The 17,857-nt window shown below is 46.5% G+C and overlaps 2 protein-coding genes across 3 annotated transcripts in view; one reads left to right on the forward strand and one right to left on the reverse strand.

Annotated features, from left to right (window-relative positions):
• Positions 1 to 3,589: 3,589 nt before the first annotated feature.
• LOC144153004 (uncharacterized) lies at positions 3,590 to 4,816 on the reverse strand. Its single transcript, XM_077684625.1, has one exon. The coding sequence runs from the start codon at positions 4,601 to 4,603 to the stop codon at positions 3,611 to 3,613; it is 993 nt and encodes a 330-aa protein (XP_077540751.1). The 5' UTR covers positions 4,604 to 4,816; the 3' UTR covers positions 3,590 to 3,610.
• A 235-nt stretch (positions 4,817 to 5,051) lies between these two features.
• LOC144153002 (uncharacterized) overlaps positions 5,052 to 17,857 on the forward strand; it is a 47,586-nt gene continuing 34,780 nt past the window's right edge. The window contains exons 1-4 of one of the 2 annotated variants that reach the window (XM_077684620.1): positions 5,052 to 5,287; positions 5,545 to 5,611; positions 9,108 to 9,276; positions 15,262 to 15,388. In XM_077684620.1, the coding sequence (XP_077540746.1) occupies positions 5,257 to 5,287; positions 5,545 to 5,611; positions 9,108 to 9,276; positions 15,262 to 15,388 (394 nt within the window). In that variant the 5' untranslated portion in view covers positions 5,052 to 5,256. The remainder of the gene's footprint in view (positions 5,288 to 5,544; positions 5,612 to 9,107; positions 9,277 to 15,261; positions 15,389 to 17,857) is intronic. The other variant, XM_077684621.1, reaches the window with a different exon arrangement.

Genomic DNA, 17,857 nt, shown 5'->3' on the forward strand with positions numbered 1-17,857 from the left:
TACATTCCGGTGCCTGTCTTGTGCTCAGAGAGCTGTGCTGTTGGAAAGGGTTACGCTGGTTACTCCATGGCGTTATGACTTCACATGTGCAGTGCACACTGTTCAGTTGATTGTGTGGTGCGTTGTCTCAATGATTAGGCTTTGTCAGTCTTCTGTGTAGGCTGCCCATTATGCAGATGTGCATGGACTTGCACTTAGTGCACGGTATCTTGTAGATAACAGCTGGAAATTGGGAATAGAGGGGGGGGGGGGATCTTTCACAAACCACTAGCAAGTGATGGTTGGACCTTGTTGACGCCAACAATCAGTTGGAGTAGGATCTGTTTCATTTGCTGTTTAGCGAAAGTGCTAGTTGTTCAGAAGCTCCGCTTGAAAATGACAAAAACTAAAAGACTCTTTGTAATGTACAGGCAGTATTGACTAGCATGGTGAGCATGCCGGCAACCATGTGTGCGCTGCCATGCCTGCGCCGGCGTGTCCCCGTGGCTACGGTGATGTCGTATGCATGGGCCGTGCGCAGTGTTTATGTGGACAGTAGGAGCAGCAGTATTGTGTCCTGCCAAGCTCAAAAGCATTATCTTGACATCAACTGCCGTTTCGCGCAGCGTCCTATGGCCTACCTGTCGCAAGCATGCGAGTGATTCGTTGGCACAGATCGGCTAATTGCAGAATACCGTGTTTTCGTATTGGCACAGCGAGCGCCTCCCCCTTCGGTCGCCTGCTGCTGTTGCTAGTCTCCCAGCTAACAGTGCACTCGCCGTTATGCTACCATCGTATTTCAATTGTGCACACTTTCTTTGGAAGTGTTATTTGGCTTTTGTACTGAACGACGCATTGGACGGCACTTACGCTACAGTGGTCCTTACAGGAGGTGATACTACTGGAGACTGCTGTGGGCAGGGTGCCGGCGCACCTGTGTCGATATTCGTGTTTGCAGGCAACTGCGCTGCAGCGGAGGCATTTCATGCCTCATGCCGCTTTCTTTCCCAAGCGCGGCTCATCTCCACTGGTGATGCGCAGTTCTCCAGGGCAAGTAGCGCATCACCACACAATATCACAGCAATTGTTCATATCTGTTGATGCCATGGCTGAGAATCAGGTGGTAATGGTGCAGACGACGGATGCCGGGGCTTTTTTCCTTTTTTCTACCAGATGGGAACGCATTTGCGGACACGGGCATTTTCATGGCAGTTTTCAGTGTTGCCAAGAGAAGAAATCACCCGCTAAACTTTTATGTGAATACCATCTATACATACGTTGGAACCAACATGGCCCTAAAAAGTGTTTGACACAGCCTCGGAAATTTTAACAGTGGCTAGCCGTTATGTTCAGGATGCTCCGAGGCAGTTTTCACATTGAAAGCATCCTACAGCAAGTCATTAATCAGGGTGAAAGAGAGCTGCTTTGGAACACGCACTACATGCTTCCCCTAGTGATCCCCTAGACCACAATTCATGGGTTTGCAAACTGTAAAAGCTTCTAACAAGAGCCAGAAAAGGAGAATGTTTACCTTCAACATTGTTTCAGCATCTTTTAGCACAGGAGGTCAAGCTTGTAGCTTTAGTAACCTGCAACACTGCAATTTTGCTATTTCTTTTGTATTGTGCCTTTATGCTGCATTCACACAAGCAGCAAGGAATAAGCTTGCATTTCTGGCTTCAGTGCCTTTGGGGTTTCACTTGTGCTCCAAGAAAACAGTATTGTGGATGCAACTGGCTTATTTCTCTTTTTGATGAAGGTTGTTTAGATGAGCCCTTCTGGAGTAATTATTCCCAGCACAAGCTCTATAGCAATAGTTCTCGTCTGCAGGCTTGTAAAATTCCCAGTCTGCATCAAAGTGTCTTCAGGTTCAACGGGAATCCAACCTTGGAAAGCTTTCTTAGCTTGCTTTCTGTGCTTTCAGCAAGTGCAAATAGATTTAAAAACATCAGATTTGAGAAAAACGGGCATGGAAGAAAGAGTGGAAGGTAAGATACGGTGTAGGAGGACAGTCTGCTCTGGAGTGGGATTGATGTTGTGAACTTGTTCGGTGGAATTGAAAATAGCAGCGCATCAAATGAGGCCAAGGAAGAACGAGACAAACACTTGCACTGTTCCACTGTACTTGCCTGGTGTTTACCAAAACTCTTACAAGGTGGACAAGGTGTAGAGGCGGTATTCGTTGAAAAGTTTAGAGCTCAATTTCTTCGCTTGGCAACACTGGAAACTGCCACAGACATGGCCCATGCGCCACGGACACGGCTTGGGCCACTGCGCCCGCACGCCGAAGAAAACACCGGCGTGCATCATCTGCTTCGTTCCAATCCGATTCTAAACGGTGGCGTCAACAGAGATGTTATTAATCGCACTCACATTGAACTCGAAGCAATACTTTGCGTTCGTCGAGGTAAAGTTTGTCACGTGAAACACAGTCGTGTTTCACAGTCGTGCTTAGCATGGACAAGTACCGCCATCCCGCGGAGCCCGATGTAACGAGTGACAGCGCACTCTCACGGTTGCATGGAGAAGGGGGATGCCTGATCTGCGGGCCGTGCGCACAACGTCGCCTAGCAACAGACGCTTGGCCACACACATGGCGGCGCACACTTGGTTGCCTGCATGCATTCCACGCCATTGAATACCGGCTACAAGGTGGACAACACCCAGCTTCTTTATTGGTAACCATGAGACACTAGAGCACCAGCATGTAAGAGCAGGAGTAATGAGTGCAGAATACAGTAAACAAGTTGAGGATCTAGGATGCGAAAAAGGATTGTTTGGTACCCCTGGGAAAAAGAATCAAGGAAGGGCTGCAGAGTTTTTGACCTATGCCTTCAGTTGCTTCCAGCAGAATTGTACCTGGAGGTTAAACTCGCCCAAATACTGAAGACACGACCTGGCTTTCCCCACTAAATGGTGGCAGTTTTTGTGTGTACACATTAAAACTACTCCACTGATGTAAAAAATAATGGCATTTTCTTCCCTTTCTCCTGTATGCACTCTTAACGACTGCAACGGTCAGTTGAAACTGCCACCACTGCGTTAAACTTTTTAGGTGTTTTGCATCTCTTCTGTTGACCCGTGTCAGACAGACAGACCTGACTTTTTTCACGGATGTCTCGAAGTCATACTTGTGAATGACATGTGCCTGATTTTCGTGGACAATTTGAGGTGTAACAGCACCCGCTCACAGTCATGAACAGTGCAGTGACCTGCCCCCAAGAAAACCTTGGAACAACTTTAAGTATAATTTTGATCACCTGGGGATTTTTAATATGTGCCGAAATCGTGGCATAATTTTCACCTCCCATGTGAAAAGGTGTCCACTTTTCGCCGCCACCTGCAAAGTAGCCATTGCAGGCGAGATCGAACCCGCATCCTAGGGCTCGGCAGCGCAACACCTAAGCCATTGAGCCATCGCGGGAGGTGCATTCAACAACAAGATGAATAAGCAAATAGAAGACATTCGATACAAAGCCACAAAGAGCGCATTTCTGTCCAGCATGTTTCCTGGCTTTTTGCAATCTGTGCATACCCGACTTGAAAATTTCGTTATTGAAAAAAAAAAAAAAAAACGAAACAATGAACTATCCCACACTGTTGACCTCAATACCTGTAAGAAAATCAAACTTTATTCGAACAGTTTCTTCATCGCCACTGCAAAAAATTTGTTCAGCTTGCACGTGCGCTCCCTCACCAGCTCTAGCTGCTTATCGATTGACGGATTCTTTGGGTCCAGAAGCTTGGCCTGCTCGAGGTCGCTCTTTGCCCTCTCGTACTCTTGCAAGTGGACCAGGGCACAGCCACGCCGATACAACGCTTTCACATTGCTGGGGTCAATCTCCAGGGCCAGGGAGCAGTTCTCGACCACGTAGTCGTAGGAGTAGTTGTGCAGCTGGCAGGCGGCAAGGTTTAGGAGGCACTTGAGTTTCAAATCCTGCACGTCCATTTGTGCTTCCGCGGCCACATCTTCTGGCCCCTCGTCGTGCTCCAGCGAAACCACATACTTGTACGCCCAACTGAAGTGCCTGAAGGCCCATCTGTAGTCCTTGCGCGAAAACATACTGCTGCCCTCGTCTTTATGCCGGCAGGCGTAACGCCACTTATCTGCCGCTGCCATATCGCAGACGAACGGGACACTTTCGAACGACTCGAGTTCTATTCGGACTCGGTAAGACTCGGTGACCACAGCCGGATGCTCAGATGGTCCCCTGTTTTCTGGTTTGTCGGCTTCCTCGTTCTTGCATTCACGTAGTACAGGCGAGTCTGTGGCCGAGTCAACCTGCCGACTGTCGCCGCAGAGGTAAGCAGCCTTTGGCGTGTACGGCACGGTGACATTTAAAGGCAGGTTGAAGAACACGTCGCAAACTTCGCCTACGTTCATTGTCATCATACATCCTTCAAGGATCAGTTCCACTTCGCTCGCAACATGACCGATGACTAGGGCTTTAGCCTGAACGCCTTCCGGGAGACCGATAACACCTTGCTCGTCCGACAAGACGCTAATTTGGCACGAGGCTTCATGTACGGGTCGCTTGCCCACACGGCCAGGTTTCACAATCAATTTACGAAACAATTTGTTAGGTGCTTCCCACTCATCGGAGAGCGCGTCCTCCTCAGTCATTTTGACGCAGCACCGTGAAAACGGTGCTCGTACAACCAGTACAACCACCACTTTGTAAAACACCGCACGAGACTGTGCTGCGTTGAGTCAACCAAAATATTTTCAGCGCTGCTTGTACCTTGTCACTTCGTGGCGACGCGCGAACGGCGCTCGCGATGGAGACTCATGCTGCTCATGCTCACGAGCATGGAAAGAGGCACAAATGGCACAAATCAGTGCGCATGCGCTTAAGTACATGTTTAAACTTAGCGCCAAATTGTATTGAGAATCAAGCTTCGGTAAAACCGGTAAAAACCTCCGATAACAGATCTCACACCGCATGAAAAAAGTAGTCATTTGGTACAATTGAAAATTATTGCTAAAATTTGAATATACGTCCTGGCTTGCTTTGACTGCTTTGACTGGTTGTGAAAGAAGCCACCAAGCCACTACGCACCGGCAACACCGGCAACTTGCAAGCGGAAGCGGAGCATCGTTTAGCGGCGTCAGCTGCGGCAGCATATTTTATAGCTTTTATAGTCCAGCCAAGCGGGCAAACGTGTGCTTTAGGTAATTTAGGTTCGTGCCAGCTCTCATTACACGTCACGTTTTTGCGCCTTTTTCACGTAGACTTCTTTGTTGACGGAGGCCGTGAGCAGCTCGGAGGTCGGGAAATGGCATCGGAGGCAGAGAACTGTGCTGCTGGTAAGAGATTCGGTGTTGTGCTGGTGTTACGTCTGCGCTTCACTTCCTCGTACAATAGCGCGCGTAAAAGTGCCTACAGAAAGCCTGCGCCCATAAATCCGAGGATGAAAACTGCTTCCCTAACACAGGCACTTAAGCCTATTTCTGTAACGCGTTCGGCGTTCGTAGGGGTGCAAGTGGGCAGCCGATGTTATTAGCCTTTAGTTCATACCATGAGCGTTGTTTTAGCTGCGATTGCATGTTTCTCTTTTTACCAGACGGAGAAGACTTCACTGCTGACGATTCAGACGGGAAGAACTGGGGAGACGAGCCGCTTGCCCAAACGTACGTTTTTTTTTGTTTTTTTTTTCCTGCTGCTGACGTGCGATTTGGTGTTCTTTTGTGTGTTTATTTTGTATGAGAAATCAACATTCTTTGGCTTGTTGTAGTGAGGCTGTGGGTTTCGTATTTTTCCGTGCGCAAGGCCTTAGCACAGAACAGGGAGGATTTTAGAGAAGCAAAGGTCTAGCTTTGCCTGTAGTGCCAGAAAAAGCGTAGTGGCGGCGTCGTGAACTACCCAGTACGCCCGCTTGATGGCGCTGTAAACACGGCTTTGTAAACATGGCGGATGCTTTTTGCACAGGCCGCTTGAGCTCCTTAATAACATGGCTGCCCTCGCACGGCGGCCGCCGGCTCGCTGCTCCACGGCCGGACTCGACTCTCCTCCTCCCGCGCGCGAAAGGGGCGTCGAGTCCGGCCGTGGCTGCTCCTGCTGGCTCCTGGCTGGCACGCTGGTCGCGTGTTTACTTGCGCCGCGCTAGTGAAGTGATGTTACGCCAGGTGACCAGATGGCCTCGACTGGCACAGACCACAGTGAGCAGCAAGTGAGAACAAATCGTTTATTGACATCCGCAAGTTTACAGAGGCCAGGACATCATTTCATTTCGATCGCTGCAATTGTACGTCGCTTTCGTGACAACATTTTTTTTTTTTGCCATAACAACTCGTTCACTTGCGCTAAAATTTCGAACGAAGGGCACAAATGAAGTATTGACGGCGACAACGGTTTCCTTTGCACCGTCTTTCTAGCGGAGTGCATAACACTCACCTTCTGTTTGAAGAATCGAATATTCTGGCCTCGACAGCTGCCTTCCGATGCGGAATTTCCCACATTTGTCATTCCACAAGCACTCAATTCTCGTGTTTTGCCAGTCCTCTCAACAACTGATGGACGCAAAAGCACATAACAGCAATAACAGTCACGAAACCGGTGCTCCGCGCACATTGAAACGGTCGGCCGTTGCAGCGGTTTCAATTTGAATTGGCGGCTTTGTGGTTGCGAATTCAGAAACAAGGTGGTGCACCAGTCGGCTGTTCGTAAAAAGTTGCGTACATTTTTGCTCAACGGATGTTTGATGCGGAACTTGTTAATAGTATTTTTAAATAACACATTGTAAGCGAACTGTGTGGGCTCTTTGAGTCACGGAATGAATGTTTTGTATTCTATACCAAAAGTAACATTTTGCCTGCGCCGTCTGGTGGGCTTGATGGTCGAAAACAGCGCTTTAGGTTGGTCAAGGTTGGTCACGTGGGGCGTCGATTTTTACGCCGCCTATAGGGAAGACAGGGAACGTCCAAGCTTGCGAGCCCTGGCCTTAGCTTCCTGTATAACCGACAGTACCCGCTTTATCGCCCCAAAACCAATTGGAACAGCCCGTTCAGTGTGGGGGCGCCAAGTTCCAAGGTTTTTCGATGGCCATGCCGATGCGAACTGCGGTTTTAAGAGGAGGGGGACTGCAACGCACGTCGGCGTCGTTTGCTGCGTGAAGTTGTCTTTCCGATACAAAAGTCCTTAAAACTGCGAGCTCGGACTTCACGAGCCATTAATAAAGACCGAGGCTTTATGCGTTGCATCGCAGAATTACTAAACCGCTCTCAGTGTACTGTTCCCGCCGGCACGCCTGCCGGCATGCTGGTCCTTTTGGGTTTACTACTGATGTTTCAAAACAAAATGTATCATGTCCTCACAGTTGTCACTCCATTTGAGTTTCTCCGCTCTTAACAGTCGATAAGTGAGTAATAATGAGGCTTGATGAAGTGTTTATTGATAATTGAGGCATATGAATTTAATTTTGTTTAAACAAGACCAGACCGTTGAGCTCCCCCTTTTTTTTACTTACATGAGTGCATTCAGTCACATTCTGCCACTAATATTTTTTACGGTCCCCGGAAGGATACCCCCCTTTATTTCTTCATTGCCGCTGCTCCGCGAAGGGGTGCCATCACGCATGTAGTCGATATATTAATTGACGAAGTGGTAATAACCAATGCCGGGCTCCTGCGCAAATAATGACAACTTCGAGCTTTAGCTCAAGGCGCGGTACTCAGTATTTGAGTTGTTGAAGGATAAGCTTCGGATAAACAATCAGCATGCACTAAGCTCATGTCTCCCTACTTCTCCCCGCTGCATGCGTTCTTTCCTCGCCAATCACATACCGAACAACCTATCAGTTCTGAGTGGGTCACAAACCCACCAGTGAACTCGCCCGTAATGTTTCTGACTTAATCGGGTGACATGCAGGCAGAGAGAAAACTTTATTATTTATGAACGAACAAAGTAGCCCAAGAAAGACAGTCTCTTTTGTAATTACCGCTGTCAAGCTTTAGCGCCACCCTACCCACTTACTAGTGCATTTTATTTCTGGCCTCATTACTTTTTTAATCTTCTTTGTTCAACAGGAGTTGTGCATTAGTGCTTGTTTGCACTACTTTTATACATGCTAGAGCCAGAGTTTCCTTTATACAACACGTGTTTGACGTTTGCAAAGGGCCTTCACAACTTTTTTTTTTAAGACCACCCATTGTTGCCAGGTGGGAAGACAAATGTTGACCATGCCCTTGCCAACACAGCAGAACCTGGGATTAGGGTGCCACCAGAGAGAATGGCGGAATTTCTGGCGCTGAGCAAGCGCTAAGGAGTATACAGGAGGCTATGGCAAGGCTAAACACCGCTCAAGTTCCGTCCAGGGCTTTGTTTCGTGGAATGGAGGAGTAGATTTGCTTGGGATTGGGTGAGGTGGCTCATATTCACTTGTAAATTTTAGCCTAAACGTTTCCAGCTTGAAATTGAATAGTGAGGGACGGTAGAAAAAAAAACATGGATACAATGCTGTGTCCTTGGACAATACGCACAACATTGTGTCCGCGTTTGTTTTCTCTAATGTTTCATTCTGTAATGTTCAGGCAGGAAAATGAAAAGGGGTTACAATTATTAAAAGGTTACGTTTCTCGTGACCGTTCACTTTTGGTTATAGAGGATCTCATCTCTACAGAACACCTCAGACCCACTCCATAATTTGGTGCTCTGGCATGGCCCATCTGTAAAGTAATGCAGGGAAATGTTCGCATGACAAAAACTGCTAGGTTATTGATAAAAATTGTGTAAAAACTAAAGGAAACACAGTCTGACCAGTGCATGTCCCTGTTCAAACCATCTACAAGCCAAAAAATAAGCTCTACTTTACAGAATAACCACATGGAGTGATATTAATGAGTGACATGGTTAGTGTAACTCAGTGGGTAATGTGTTATCTTGGTAACTCAATGCGTAGTATAATATCCCAAGGGCAGTGTATTATCTTGTTGCTTGTTGCTGTCAGCCACACTGCCTGCTTACTGGACCTGTCGGGTTACGCTTGTCACGTCACCCACCAAAACTGCTCCATGTGGTTTCCCTTGTGTTAGGAGTGCATCAGTGGCTATCCTACCATCCAGATAGTACTAATCAGGAATGGGGGTATGGGCAGCGTTCCGTTTTCTTAGCCACTTCTCTTTATTCCAGGCCTGGGGATGGTGAGCAAACTAGCAACGGGGAGCCCACCAATGACGGGGAAGGCAGCAATGCCGAAGAAGGAACGGAAGGCACAGAAAACCAGGAAGGCAGAACAGCCGAGGCAGAAGACGAGGGTGAAAATGAGAAAACGGAGGACAAGGATGCCGAAGACAAAGGCGTATGTGACACCCATCTGGTCTCTTGGGTGCTGTCAACACCATAGCCATGTCATGTTCTGTAAATCCTAAGCCCCCTGTTATTTTCTCGAACCCATGGGGCTTGATTGGGATAGATGTGCTTGGATTCGAAGCACATCCACCTGTAATTTCAACGTTTTCATTGCTTCAGTGGGGAGGGATTATTGAAGAAAGGAGTCTAAAGCCACCGTAAAGAAAGAAAATCTTCGTACATCACACTGAATTGCTTTATACTACTAACATGGCATCCGAAAGTACCTTTTCTTCCTTCTCTTCTTTTCTGTCGGTCCCCTTGGGCCATCCTCCACTTCCTCTGAGCAATTTTTGTTCACCCTCGAACGAAATGTAACATCCTCCCCGCCCCACACATGAATGCAGTAACCACTCACCCTTGAACATCTGAACCTCAAGGTCCTATGAGCGTCCATCAGTCAGATAATAGACCGTGCGGGCTCCGACCACAATATACATTAGCGTCGCTCCTTTCAAATCTGCTGAAGCAGTCAGATGTCCTATCCTAGCTGCCATTAGGGGCTCATCCTTTGGGTGCACGGCGAGAGTACCGCTGCATTCGACGTATCCACTGTGAAGTTCGCAGCCAATCTTGTATGGTCTTGGAACTCTTCTGTGAATTCTTCCACAGCCTGAAAACAGTTCTTCAGCACTTTCCACTTCTTTCCAGAGCTGAGTGCTTTGGCAATTATACTATCCACGTAGGATGCATTCGTGCTCTTCCAACAACGCCCGCTGTGACCTGATTTCATCAACCTGAGAATGGCAGTCTTTGGCCAATCTGTGGCCGTTCACTACAAATCTTTGCGTCCTCTCTTGCCGTTCTAATTCCGCAGGTAAAGCACTCGTATGCTGATGGTTGTGACCTTTGCTATATGAAGCTTCTGAAGTTGTTACGGGGCTCGATGAGCAGATCATGTAGCTCCCGGTCATCTCTAAAGACTCTTCAAGTGGCCTTGAAAGCAAGGCATCTTAGTTTGGATATCAAATGCAGCCACCGAATGTGACGTAGTCTCTCCTCTTGCTTGCGGTTGAAAATGTGATGGGAGCGCAGTTTCTGGTGGGTTAACTTCTTCAGCGCGTATTCAAAATCAGATGGTTCCTAGCATGCTTTAGTTAGGGCAAAAACTCTTTGAATGTTGCCAGTCCATTCAATTTCTTAACTCTTTCACTCCGGCGCCATAGGTAATCGGAAGCCGGCTTCCGATGATTTCAAATCTCCCGCAGAATCTAAAACCCGCGCTCCACAGACAACTACCGCCATCTAGTGTGTTCATTGGCAACTTCTCTTTCAGTTTTGGTTTCGTTTATGTGTCGCGTGTGGTGGCGGTGTAGCAAGAGAAATTTGAACCGAAGGTAGGGGGGATTAGGAGGAAAATGGCGTCGGGTTCGTGCCGCGCTCCGCACAGTTGGACTGCCGTAGCAAGCGCTTCGGCAGCTCCTGCTGTCGATTTTTCTGATTCCAGCAGCAGTGATGGGTCAAGCAACGATGTGGGATATTCGGATTTCAGTTTGGACGACGAAGCTCCGGTTCAGGTGCCTCGCACTTCAACAAGCACTGGCAGGTAATTTTGTTGTGACTCCACGCTGTATTTATAAACAAAACATGCTTCTTATCGGACGACTGCGGTTTTACTTTTGTGTTTAGGGTCTCCACAACGTACGGCCAGGATATTTTGCCAAATGCCTGGCGCTCGTGTCAGATTAGCGCTGGATTTCTTTTTCTTGTTTTTTACCACCGAACTGATAAAAATTTTGTGCGAGAACACAAAAGAGTATGCTTGGATGCACATTTTACAGACTCACTCACCCTTCAGCGGTTTCGCGGCGTGGCACAGCCATCAGTTCCGCTAGGTTGACAGGCCCTCAAAAATCCAAAACTTGGTGTACACTGTTGATTTATATATTGAATCATAGCCAAGGAACGCAGGAACAATTTTTATATCTTAAAATTTCTGAAATAATTTTTAGTCTCGGTAAAATTGCCAATTTAGGTTTTTTGTATACTTTTCTTGGGGGCTTTTTTTCTGATTACTTAAAGAATAAACTGTAAGTAGGTAATTGTACCTTTATCAAAACTGCTGCTTTGTGTTTGGAAGAGCAATCTATGAGCTACAATTTCATGCATAGCAAGGCTAAGTGTGTCCAGTAGCTCAAGAGAAAAAAAAAAAGTTTTTTGGAAGCACTCCAAATCGGACGTTTTTCCGCCGTAATGAAAGAGTTAATGATCTTGCACTGCTCTCTGGTGTCAACCTTGTCGCCGTTTAATCAATGGTACAAATGACTCATAACGTTAATCACCTGGTCTTCATATTCAGTGTTAGTGGTGAATTACTCATTTAGGCAGTCTTTGTCGATAAACTGTTCAATTCTATCATTTAACTGTCTTAACACAACTTCAGTTCTTCGTAAGTCGCGCAGAAAACTCTTCCAACGTGTTGCGCACATCTGTGGTCCTTACGGTCAAGCTTAGGGTTGCCCTTGTGTCGCTGAACACAGGGTTTCCATTCTTGCGCCAAATGTGCCAATTTGCGCCAAGGCAAATTCTCTGCTCCAAACTGATACAAACACACGATAGCGGGACAGGCTATCTGAAGTGAAATTTAATGCCAAGAGGGAGGCGGCTAAACATGCCAACGTTATTCAAATTACAATCGCAGTGAATGTGCACCTTGGGAATTGAAATGGGAGGCCTGGTGGGGTGCGACGACTGTCATCTCACTTTGCACAACTTTTGCCGGGGCTCTACACGTGTGCGTAAAGCTGAGTCTGGGATTACAAAAATAACAATTTCGGCATTCACAAAATGAAAATGCCTTGCGATTGCTTAGTGTTTCAATTCGATATTTTCAACGGCACTCCTTGCTATGTATGCATAGAGACTAAGAATTTAAAAATGGTTTGTAAAAAGGTAGTGCAGTTCGTATCTGGTAATACTCTGGTAGAAACAACTTCATCGAAAGGTTGTTTCAGTGTTATGTATGCTCAAAACTGATTAAAAAGTGCGCTTTTCCCGCATGAGTTGCCAAAAATTTGATTTTTTTAGGCTCCTAAGGTGACATAATAAAGGTCGTTCTTCTGCTCCAAAATTGAGATTTCGCTGCTCCAAAAACTGCTCCCGAATCTGATTCAGCTGTCTTACCCCTGTTCTACTAACATGGCGTCCGAAAGTACCTAGTCTTCCTTCTCTTCTTTTCTGTCGGCCCCCTTGGGCCGTCCTCCTCTTCGTCTGGGCAATTTGTGTCCACGCGTGAACAAAATGCAACAGGGCTATTGCAATCTGTATTGATAAGAATGCAGCACTTTGAGAAGCTTCTTGCCTGGTACCATGGGACACAAAACTGCATTTGAACCACAGAGGCGTGTCTGGAGCACTAGAACAGCAAGCTCCCTACTGGACGGACATGTGCAGCTATTATGTCCTGACAGCCATTCATGCTCATGGCGGTCCTGTGCATGAGTGAAGGCGCATCTGCGGCAACTATGATAAAAAGCTTACATGTGTACGGTTGTGCGAGTTCACAACAATGGTATATGTGAATTTTATGCGAATAGCTTTCCCAAGGCACGAGTTATAAATAGCTGAAAAGTAGGCAGCTCTTACTTACCAAAAATGTGAAACAATGGGCTAGCACTAGGGCCTCTGCTAGTGTGAGTTGCTGTTTTCTGAGGTGCACTTAAATCTGGGCATTCTTGGACGAAACACTAAAGGTAAACCTAGAAACTTGAGGGGCTTGGAAATTGGAATTTGTTAGACACCCTGGTTGTAACCAGGTATCCCTTTGCTTGGATGTTATGGGCAGCTTTCGCACTCATCGCCCTTTGAATGTTAAGTTTTATGTGATTGGTTTAGCATGATTGCTTGATGCTAACATTCATTGTGGTAGTAATGAAGGGGATTTGTTGCTTGTGTCAGTGTGCTCTGGTACTCTCGTGCTAATGTTCCTGTCATTTATGGCTGGTACATTATTTAGTTTGCAGTCCACGTGCTCTATTTGCTGTCACCACTGCCCAGGAGTGGAAGCGCTGTGCCTTTTGCGCTACGCTGCGCCATCCTTCTCTGAAAGGCAGTACATTGCCAAAACTACACCCAAGTGGGGCCATAAAATGTCGGGCAACTGTGAGATGATGGTCAATGCCAGTGGCATTATTCAGGGGGCAGTAGAGACTCGTTGTGCCAGCGTTCAACGTGGCGTGCTGCTGCGTACTTTCTGAAGGGCTAACGCTCGCACTCACTCGTCACAGTTTCTTATTAATCTCGAAGTGACTGCGCGGTTTTCAGGGACGTGGGAGGGAACCTGGGGTGCGCCGCGGCAACGTGCAAACATTGCCCCTAAATGCAGCTTCACTCCACAGTGTGCTGTTGCATGGTGCATGCGTTGCCATCAGTGATTGCAATCTTTTCACTTATTGTCGAATGCAAAAAATGCAATAGTTTAGTTTTACTGTCCAGTTGAACCCTCGCTATTTTACCTTATCGCAAGTGCACTTGCATCCCTGCCGTTTGGAACAGGATCAGATAAGGCAGGGCCTGCACAAGTGAGGGCAGATTCTGTAACGCTATCAGCTGTCTTCAAGTAACGACATCGGTAGGTGTGTTTTGCCACACAGCACACAGGCCACCTCCCTAATCCCTCCTCCTGTAAGCCCGCTTATTACACTCGAAAAAAAAAAAGTTTAGGAACACTGGTACGTCAATTAAACATGACGTAGTTGCACTATTTTTTATGTAGGTTACGGCATGCATTACCTAATTATAGAATAGGTAATACGTTAGGGCTTTTCTTCTCTCATGTCTTGTGAACATCACAATTTATTTTTAATTTCTCGGGAGTCTAGTCAGGTGCACTTATCAAATTATCCCATTTCTTCTTAGTTTCTTTTTCTCTCAATTTCTTAGTGTCTTTTATTTATTTTTTTATTGTTTGTTGTAGTCTTGTTCGGTGTAGAACGAAATGAAACTTTTAGCAGCTTAGGTGCAAAAGGGACCAGTTTGCCTATCTTTGGACTTTTCTGGGTTTCTAATGTAGTATCGTCCCGAACATTTGTTTTTCATTTTTATGAAGTCTTGATAAATGTAGCTATTCAAAGCATTGCTTATATCTAGTTTGCCCATAGTTATTGCTCTGATAGCTGTTATGTTTTAATTATGGGAACGTATATTTTCCAACTCGTTGGAAAAGTTGGCTCAGCATTGACATCAAATGTTAAGTAAGAACAATCTGAATTCTTTTTGAAAAAGAGGAGGGGTTCCCAGAGATGAAAAGTTAAAATAAGTGATGTTGAACTGTATAAATCTCCCAAAACAAGCTTTCACTCCACCAATGTTTGCCTTTTGGTGTTCTGAAGCTTTTCCAAAACTCCCTTTTTACTGCTTCAAGCTGCTCCAAAACAGCGTCATTTATGCTCCCTGAGCTGCTTTCCACCCCTGCACTGACATGCCAGTTGTTCCTTTTTTGCTTTTGGTTGGTGCCCGTGGGCATTTAAGTGAGAGCGGTGTATTTGGTTGGCAGTTACGGATCGGAAAGCATTAGCTTGGTCGTGGTGAGACAAAGAAGGGACCAGTATTAAAAAAGGCACACTCATGGAAATGGCAAAAATGACTGTGATAGTGGCTCCTATTCCTTGTTTTACGTGCAAGTCCTACCTTGCAAGGCACCACCACTTAAAGCACAGTGCACTGTGTCTTAGATGTTTGGGCAGGTGAGCTTCTGTCGTATTTCATAGTATGCTTACTTTTTAAAACATGCCCTTGGTGTCGTGTACAGATAACTTTGAAAGTTTTTTAATTATTCAATCTACCTGTTTAAAGAATGGCTGTAATCTGTGTGCGATGGAATACACTGTGGTGTTTTTATCTGCCTGTTTTCACTGAAGTTTGAGCTGCATTTCACCAGTTTGGAGGCTTTTAATGTGTCAAGAGATCGGTCATGCGGCGCAATCCTCACTTCCAGGACGGTTCTTACTTCTGCAAGACGTGCCAGGAGACCTCCAACGAAACAGAGGATGAGCACGTGAAAGGGCGGAAGCACCTCAAGACTGTGGAAAGGCTCGAGAAATATGGCAGCTTGGAAGCAATTGGTAAGGCCTGCTCGCGTTCCTAGGCACACTCCACTGCTGTTGTGCGCCAGTGCTTGCTGCTGGGCATTACAGGGACATGTAGTTTTCATATACTGTCAGGTACAACTTTACCCAACATAAGGGGCCACTTAAAACAGGCCCAATTGAGTGGTTTCTTTTTTGTGCTTCCTGCATGAAGGTCCTGATGACATCCTTTTTCTAGCAGCTAGGTTGCGTTGGGGAGAGGCCTTTTTCGTTTCGGTAGTTGAAATTTCAAGTTTCTATGAAGCCAGTTTCTAGCTCCCTGCATTTTAGCGTTGGTACCGTGTCCGAAAATTGACCATGAAAGCGTGGTTACTGGTATGTGCTGCATTTTGAGCCATCGGAAATGCATTGAAGGAAGGTGGTCGAAGAAAAAAAATACTATGCAAGAAATGAACGAGCATCGGCATAAGGTCATAAGGTGGCGGCATGTCAAGAATGTCGAGCCGTGTAATGTATAAAGAGGATTGCTTGTCCTCACAGGCATGGATAGGCAGTTCATAATTGCAGCTTCCACTTACGAATCTTTTTTTTTTTTTTAAATTTTATGCCAACGCCTGAGTTAAATAAAAGTTGCCTTAGAAGTTTCATTTATGCCGTATTATGGACAGTGGGAATTCTCCGCCGGTTCTGTATGCAAAGCTTTTGTTGGAGCAGTTGTGTGAAACGGTTTTAAGTGGCCTCCCAAAAAGGTGGAGTAGCACACGGGAAGCTCCTTGCACGCTCTCTCATTTTGTGTTTTTTTTGTTTACTTGTTTCTTTACCATAACAGTTCGACTTGCAATACCGTATTTCACTCGTGCAATCCTCACATTTTTTTTTTTCCAGAAAAATCGGTGGGAAGTTAGGGGGTGCGATAATTATACGGGGGAAAATTTTCAACTGGTAAAATGAGCTTGAATAAGACTTGATGAGGTATTATACGTGACCAAGACATTTCCTAGCAGGACTTGCCTTCAAAACAGAAGTAGGTCAATATAGGCACGAAGCACAAAACTATTTGTTGCCTCCAGCCGCCGTCCACCTTCGCCATACCGAATTTGGTAGTGGGGGACCCGAGGGGGAACAGTGCTGCTAACATCGCTGGTCGGACTTGTTTCCTTTTCGCCCCCTCCGAATTCCGTGTCCCTTTTCGCCCCCTCGGAATTCCGTGTCAGTTTGAGGCCTCGTCTCCATCCCACAGCTTCTCCATCCCACAGTTGCATCTAGGGCATTCGATATCCCCGTCTTCTTAAAGCTCTTGAAAACGACGTCTGCGGTGATCATTCCCCACGCTTCCGATATCCAGCTGCACAGCAGCTCTACTAATGGTCTCATCTTGCTGGCCGCTGTCAGAGCGTGCTGGCCTTAAAGGGACACTGAAGTGATTTGTAAGCATTGCGGGATTACTAGCGCAAATTGTAGTTCGGAGTCCGTAGGCATTGTTTCGACCACTCTGGCCGCGTTTACGCGAATTTATTTAGTAGAAAAATCACGAAAATGCTGTCCTCCTCTCTCTACGCTCGCCCATTTTCTGTGGCGTTTTCGTGTGACGTCAGCAGGAGATGAGCTGGAAAATGGCTGTGCTACTGCACGGTTCGCCGACCTACCGATCGAGTCAGTCGGCCCAGCGTTTCGTCCGCCGGCCGCCGACGGGTCGCCGCTATTCACTCGCTCAATTTAAACTAAGCCACAACACCTTTGTGAATGAAAGAATGTGCCTTTCTTTACTTTGTTAGTTTGTACACTGTGTCAAACTCAGTGTCCGGGTCGCTCCACACAAGCGCTGCACAAGTGCACATGCGACGCTTCGCTGACTTTACGCTAGTAGGAAAACCTAAGGCCAATTGAAGGCGGGAGAAGAGTCAGCGAAGTCAATATAGGTACTAAGAAAATAAAATCACCTGAAATTTTTACCGTACAGCGCAAAACTAGGGAGCAGGAAGCACTTTTTGCGCTGGGTAAACAAGCACAGCGGTCAGCAGCACGACCGCACATCTGCGAACGCTTTTCCGTCAAAGAAATGCAATTGCTAGACGTGAGATATCGTGGAAGTTTGGGGGACACTTACTGCAGGAGTGATATACAACAAATAGTCACATAAAGAACTTAAAATGCTTAAAATAAATAAAAGTGTAAACTGGTCATACATTATAAACCTTATATATCCAAACCGGCCAGTGCCGGCTCATGGCCTAGCGGTCTGAGGCGCTGGAATTTGTTTTGAAAGTCGCAAGTTCGAATCCCCGAGGGTACATGTCTTTTTTTTTGTAAGTTGATTTTTTCGTATGCGGCCGATGTTTTCTGAACTGAGTTCACCATTTTTGGGCCGTAACGTTCACTGCTCCACGAGTGAGATCGCAGAACGCGCGCATACTGACAATGACGCGCTAGCGAGTTCTCGTTGGCGTGCTGTTGCCACAAGCACTGACTGCTTGCGGGCAGTGGGCCCAAGACTGAATCAGCACA

This window comes from Haemaphysalis longicornis, unplaced genomic scaffold (genome assembly GCF_048455015.1).
Source record: "Haemaphysalis longicornis isolate Haplotype H1 unplaced genomic scaffold, Haemaphysalis longicornis Haplotype H1 scaffold_9, whole genome shotgun sequence".
Lineage (NCBI taxonomy): Eukaryota > Metazoa > Arthropoda > Arachnida > Ixodida > Ixodidae > Haemaphysalis > Haemaphysalis longicornis.

Coding starts and splice junctions, on each gene's coding strand:
- LOC144153004 (XM_077684625.1), bottom strand. CDS start 4,603: ATGACTGAGGAGGACGCGCTCTCCGATGAGTGGGAAGCACCTAACAAA.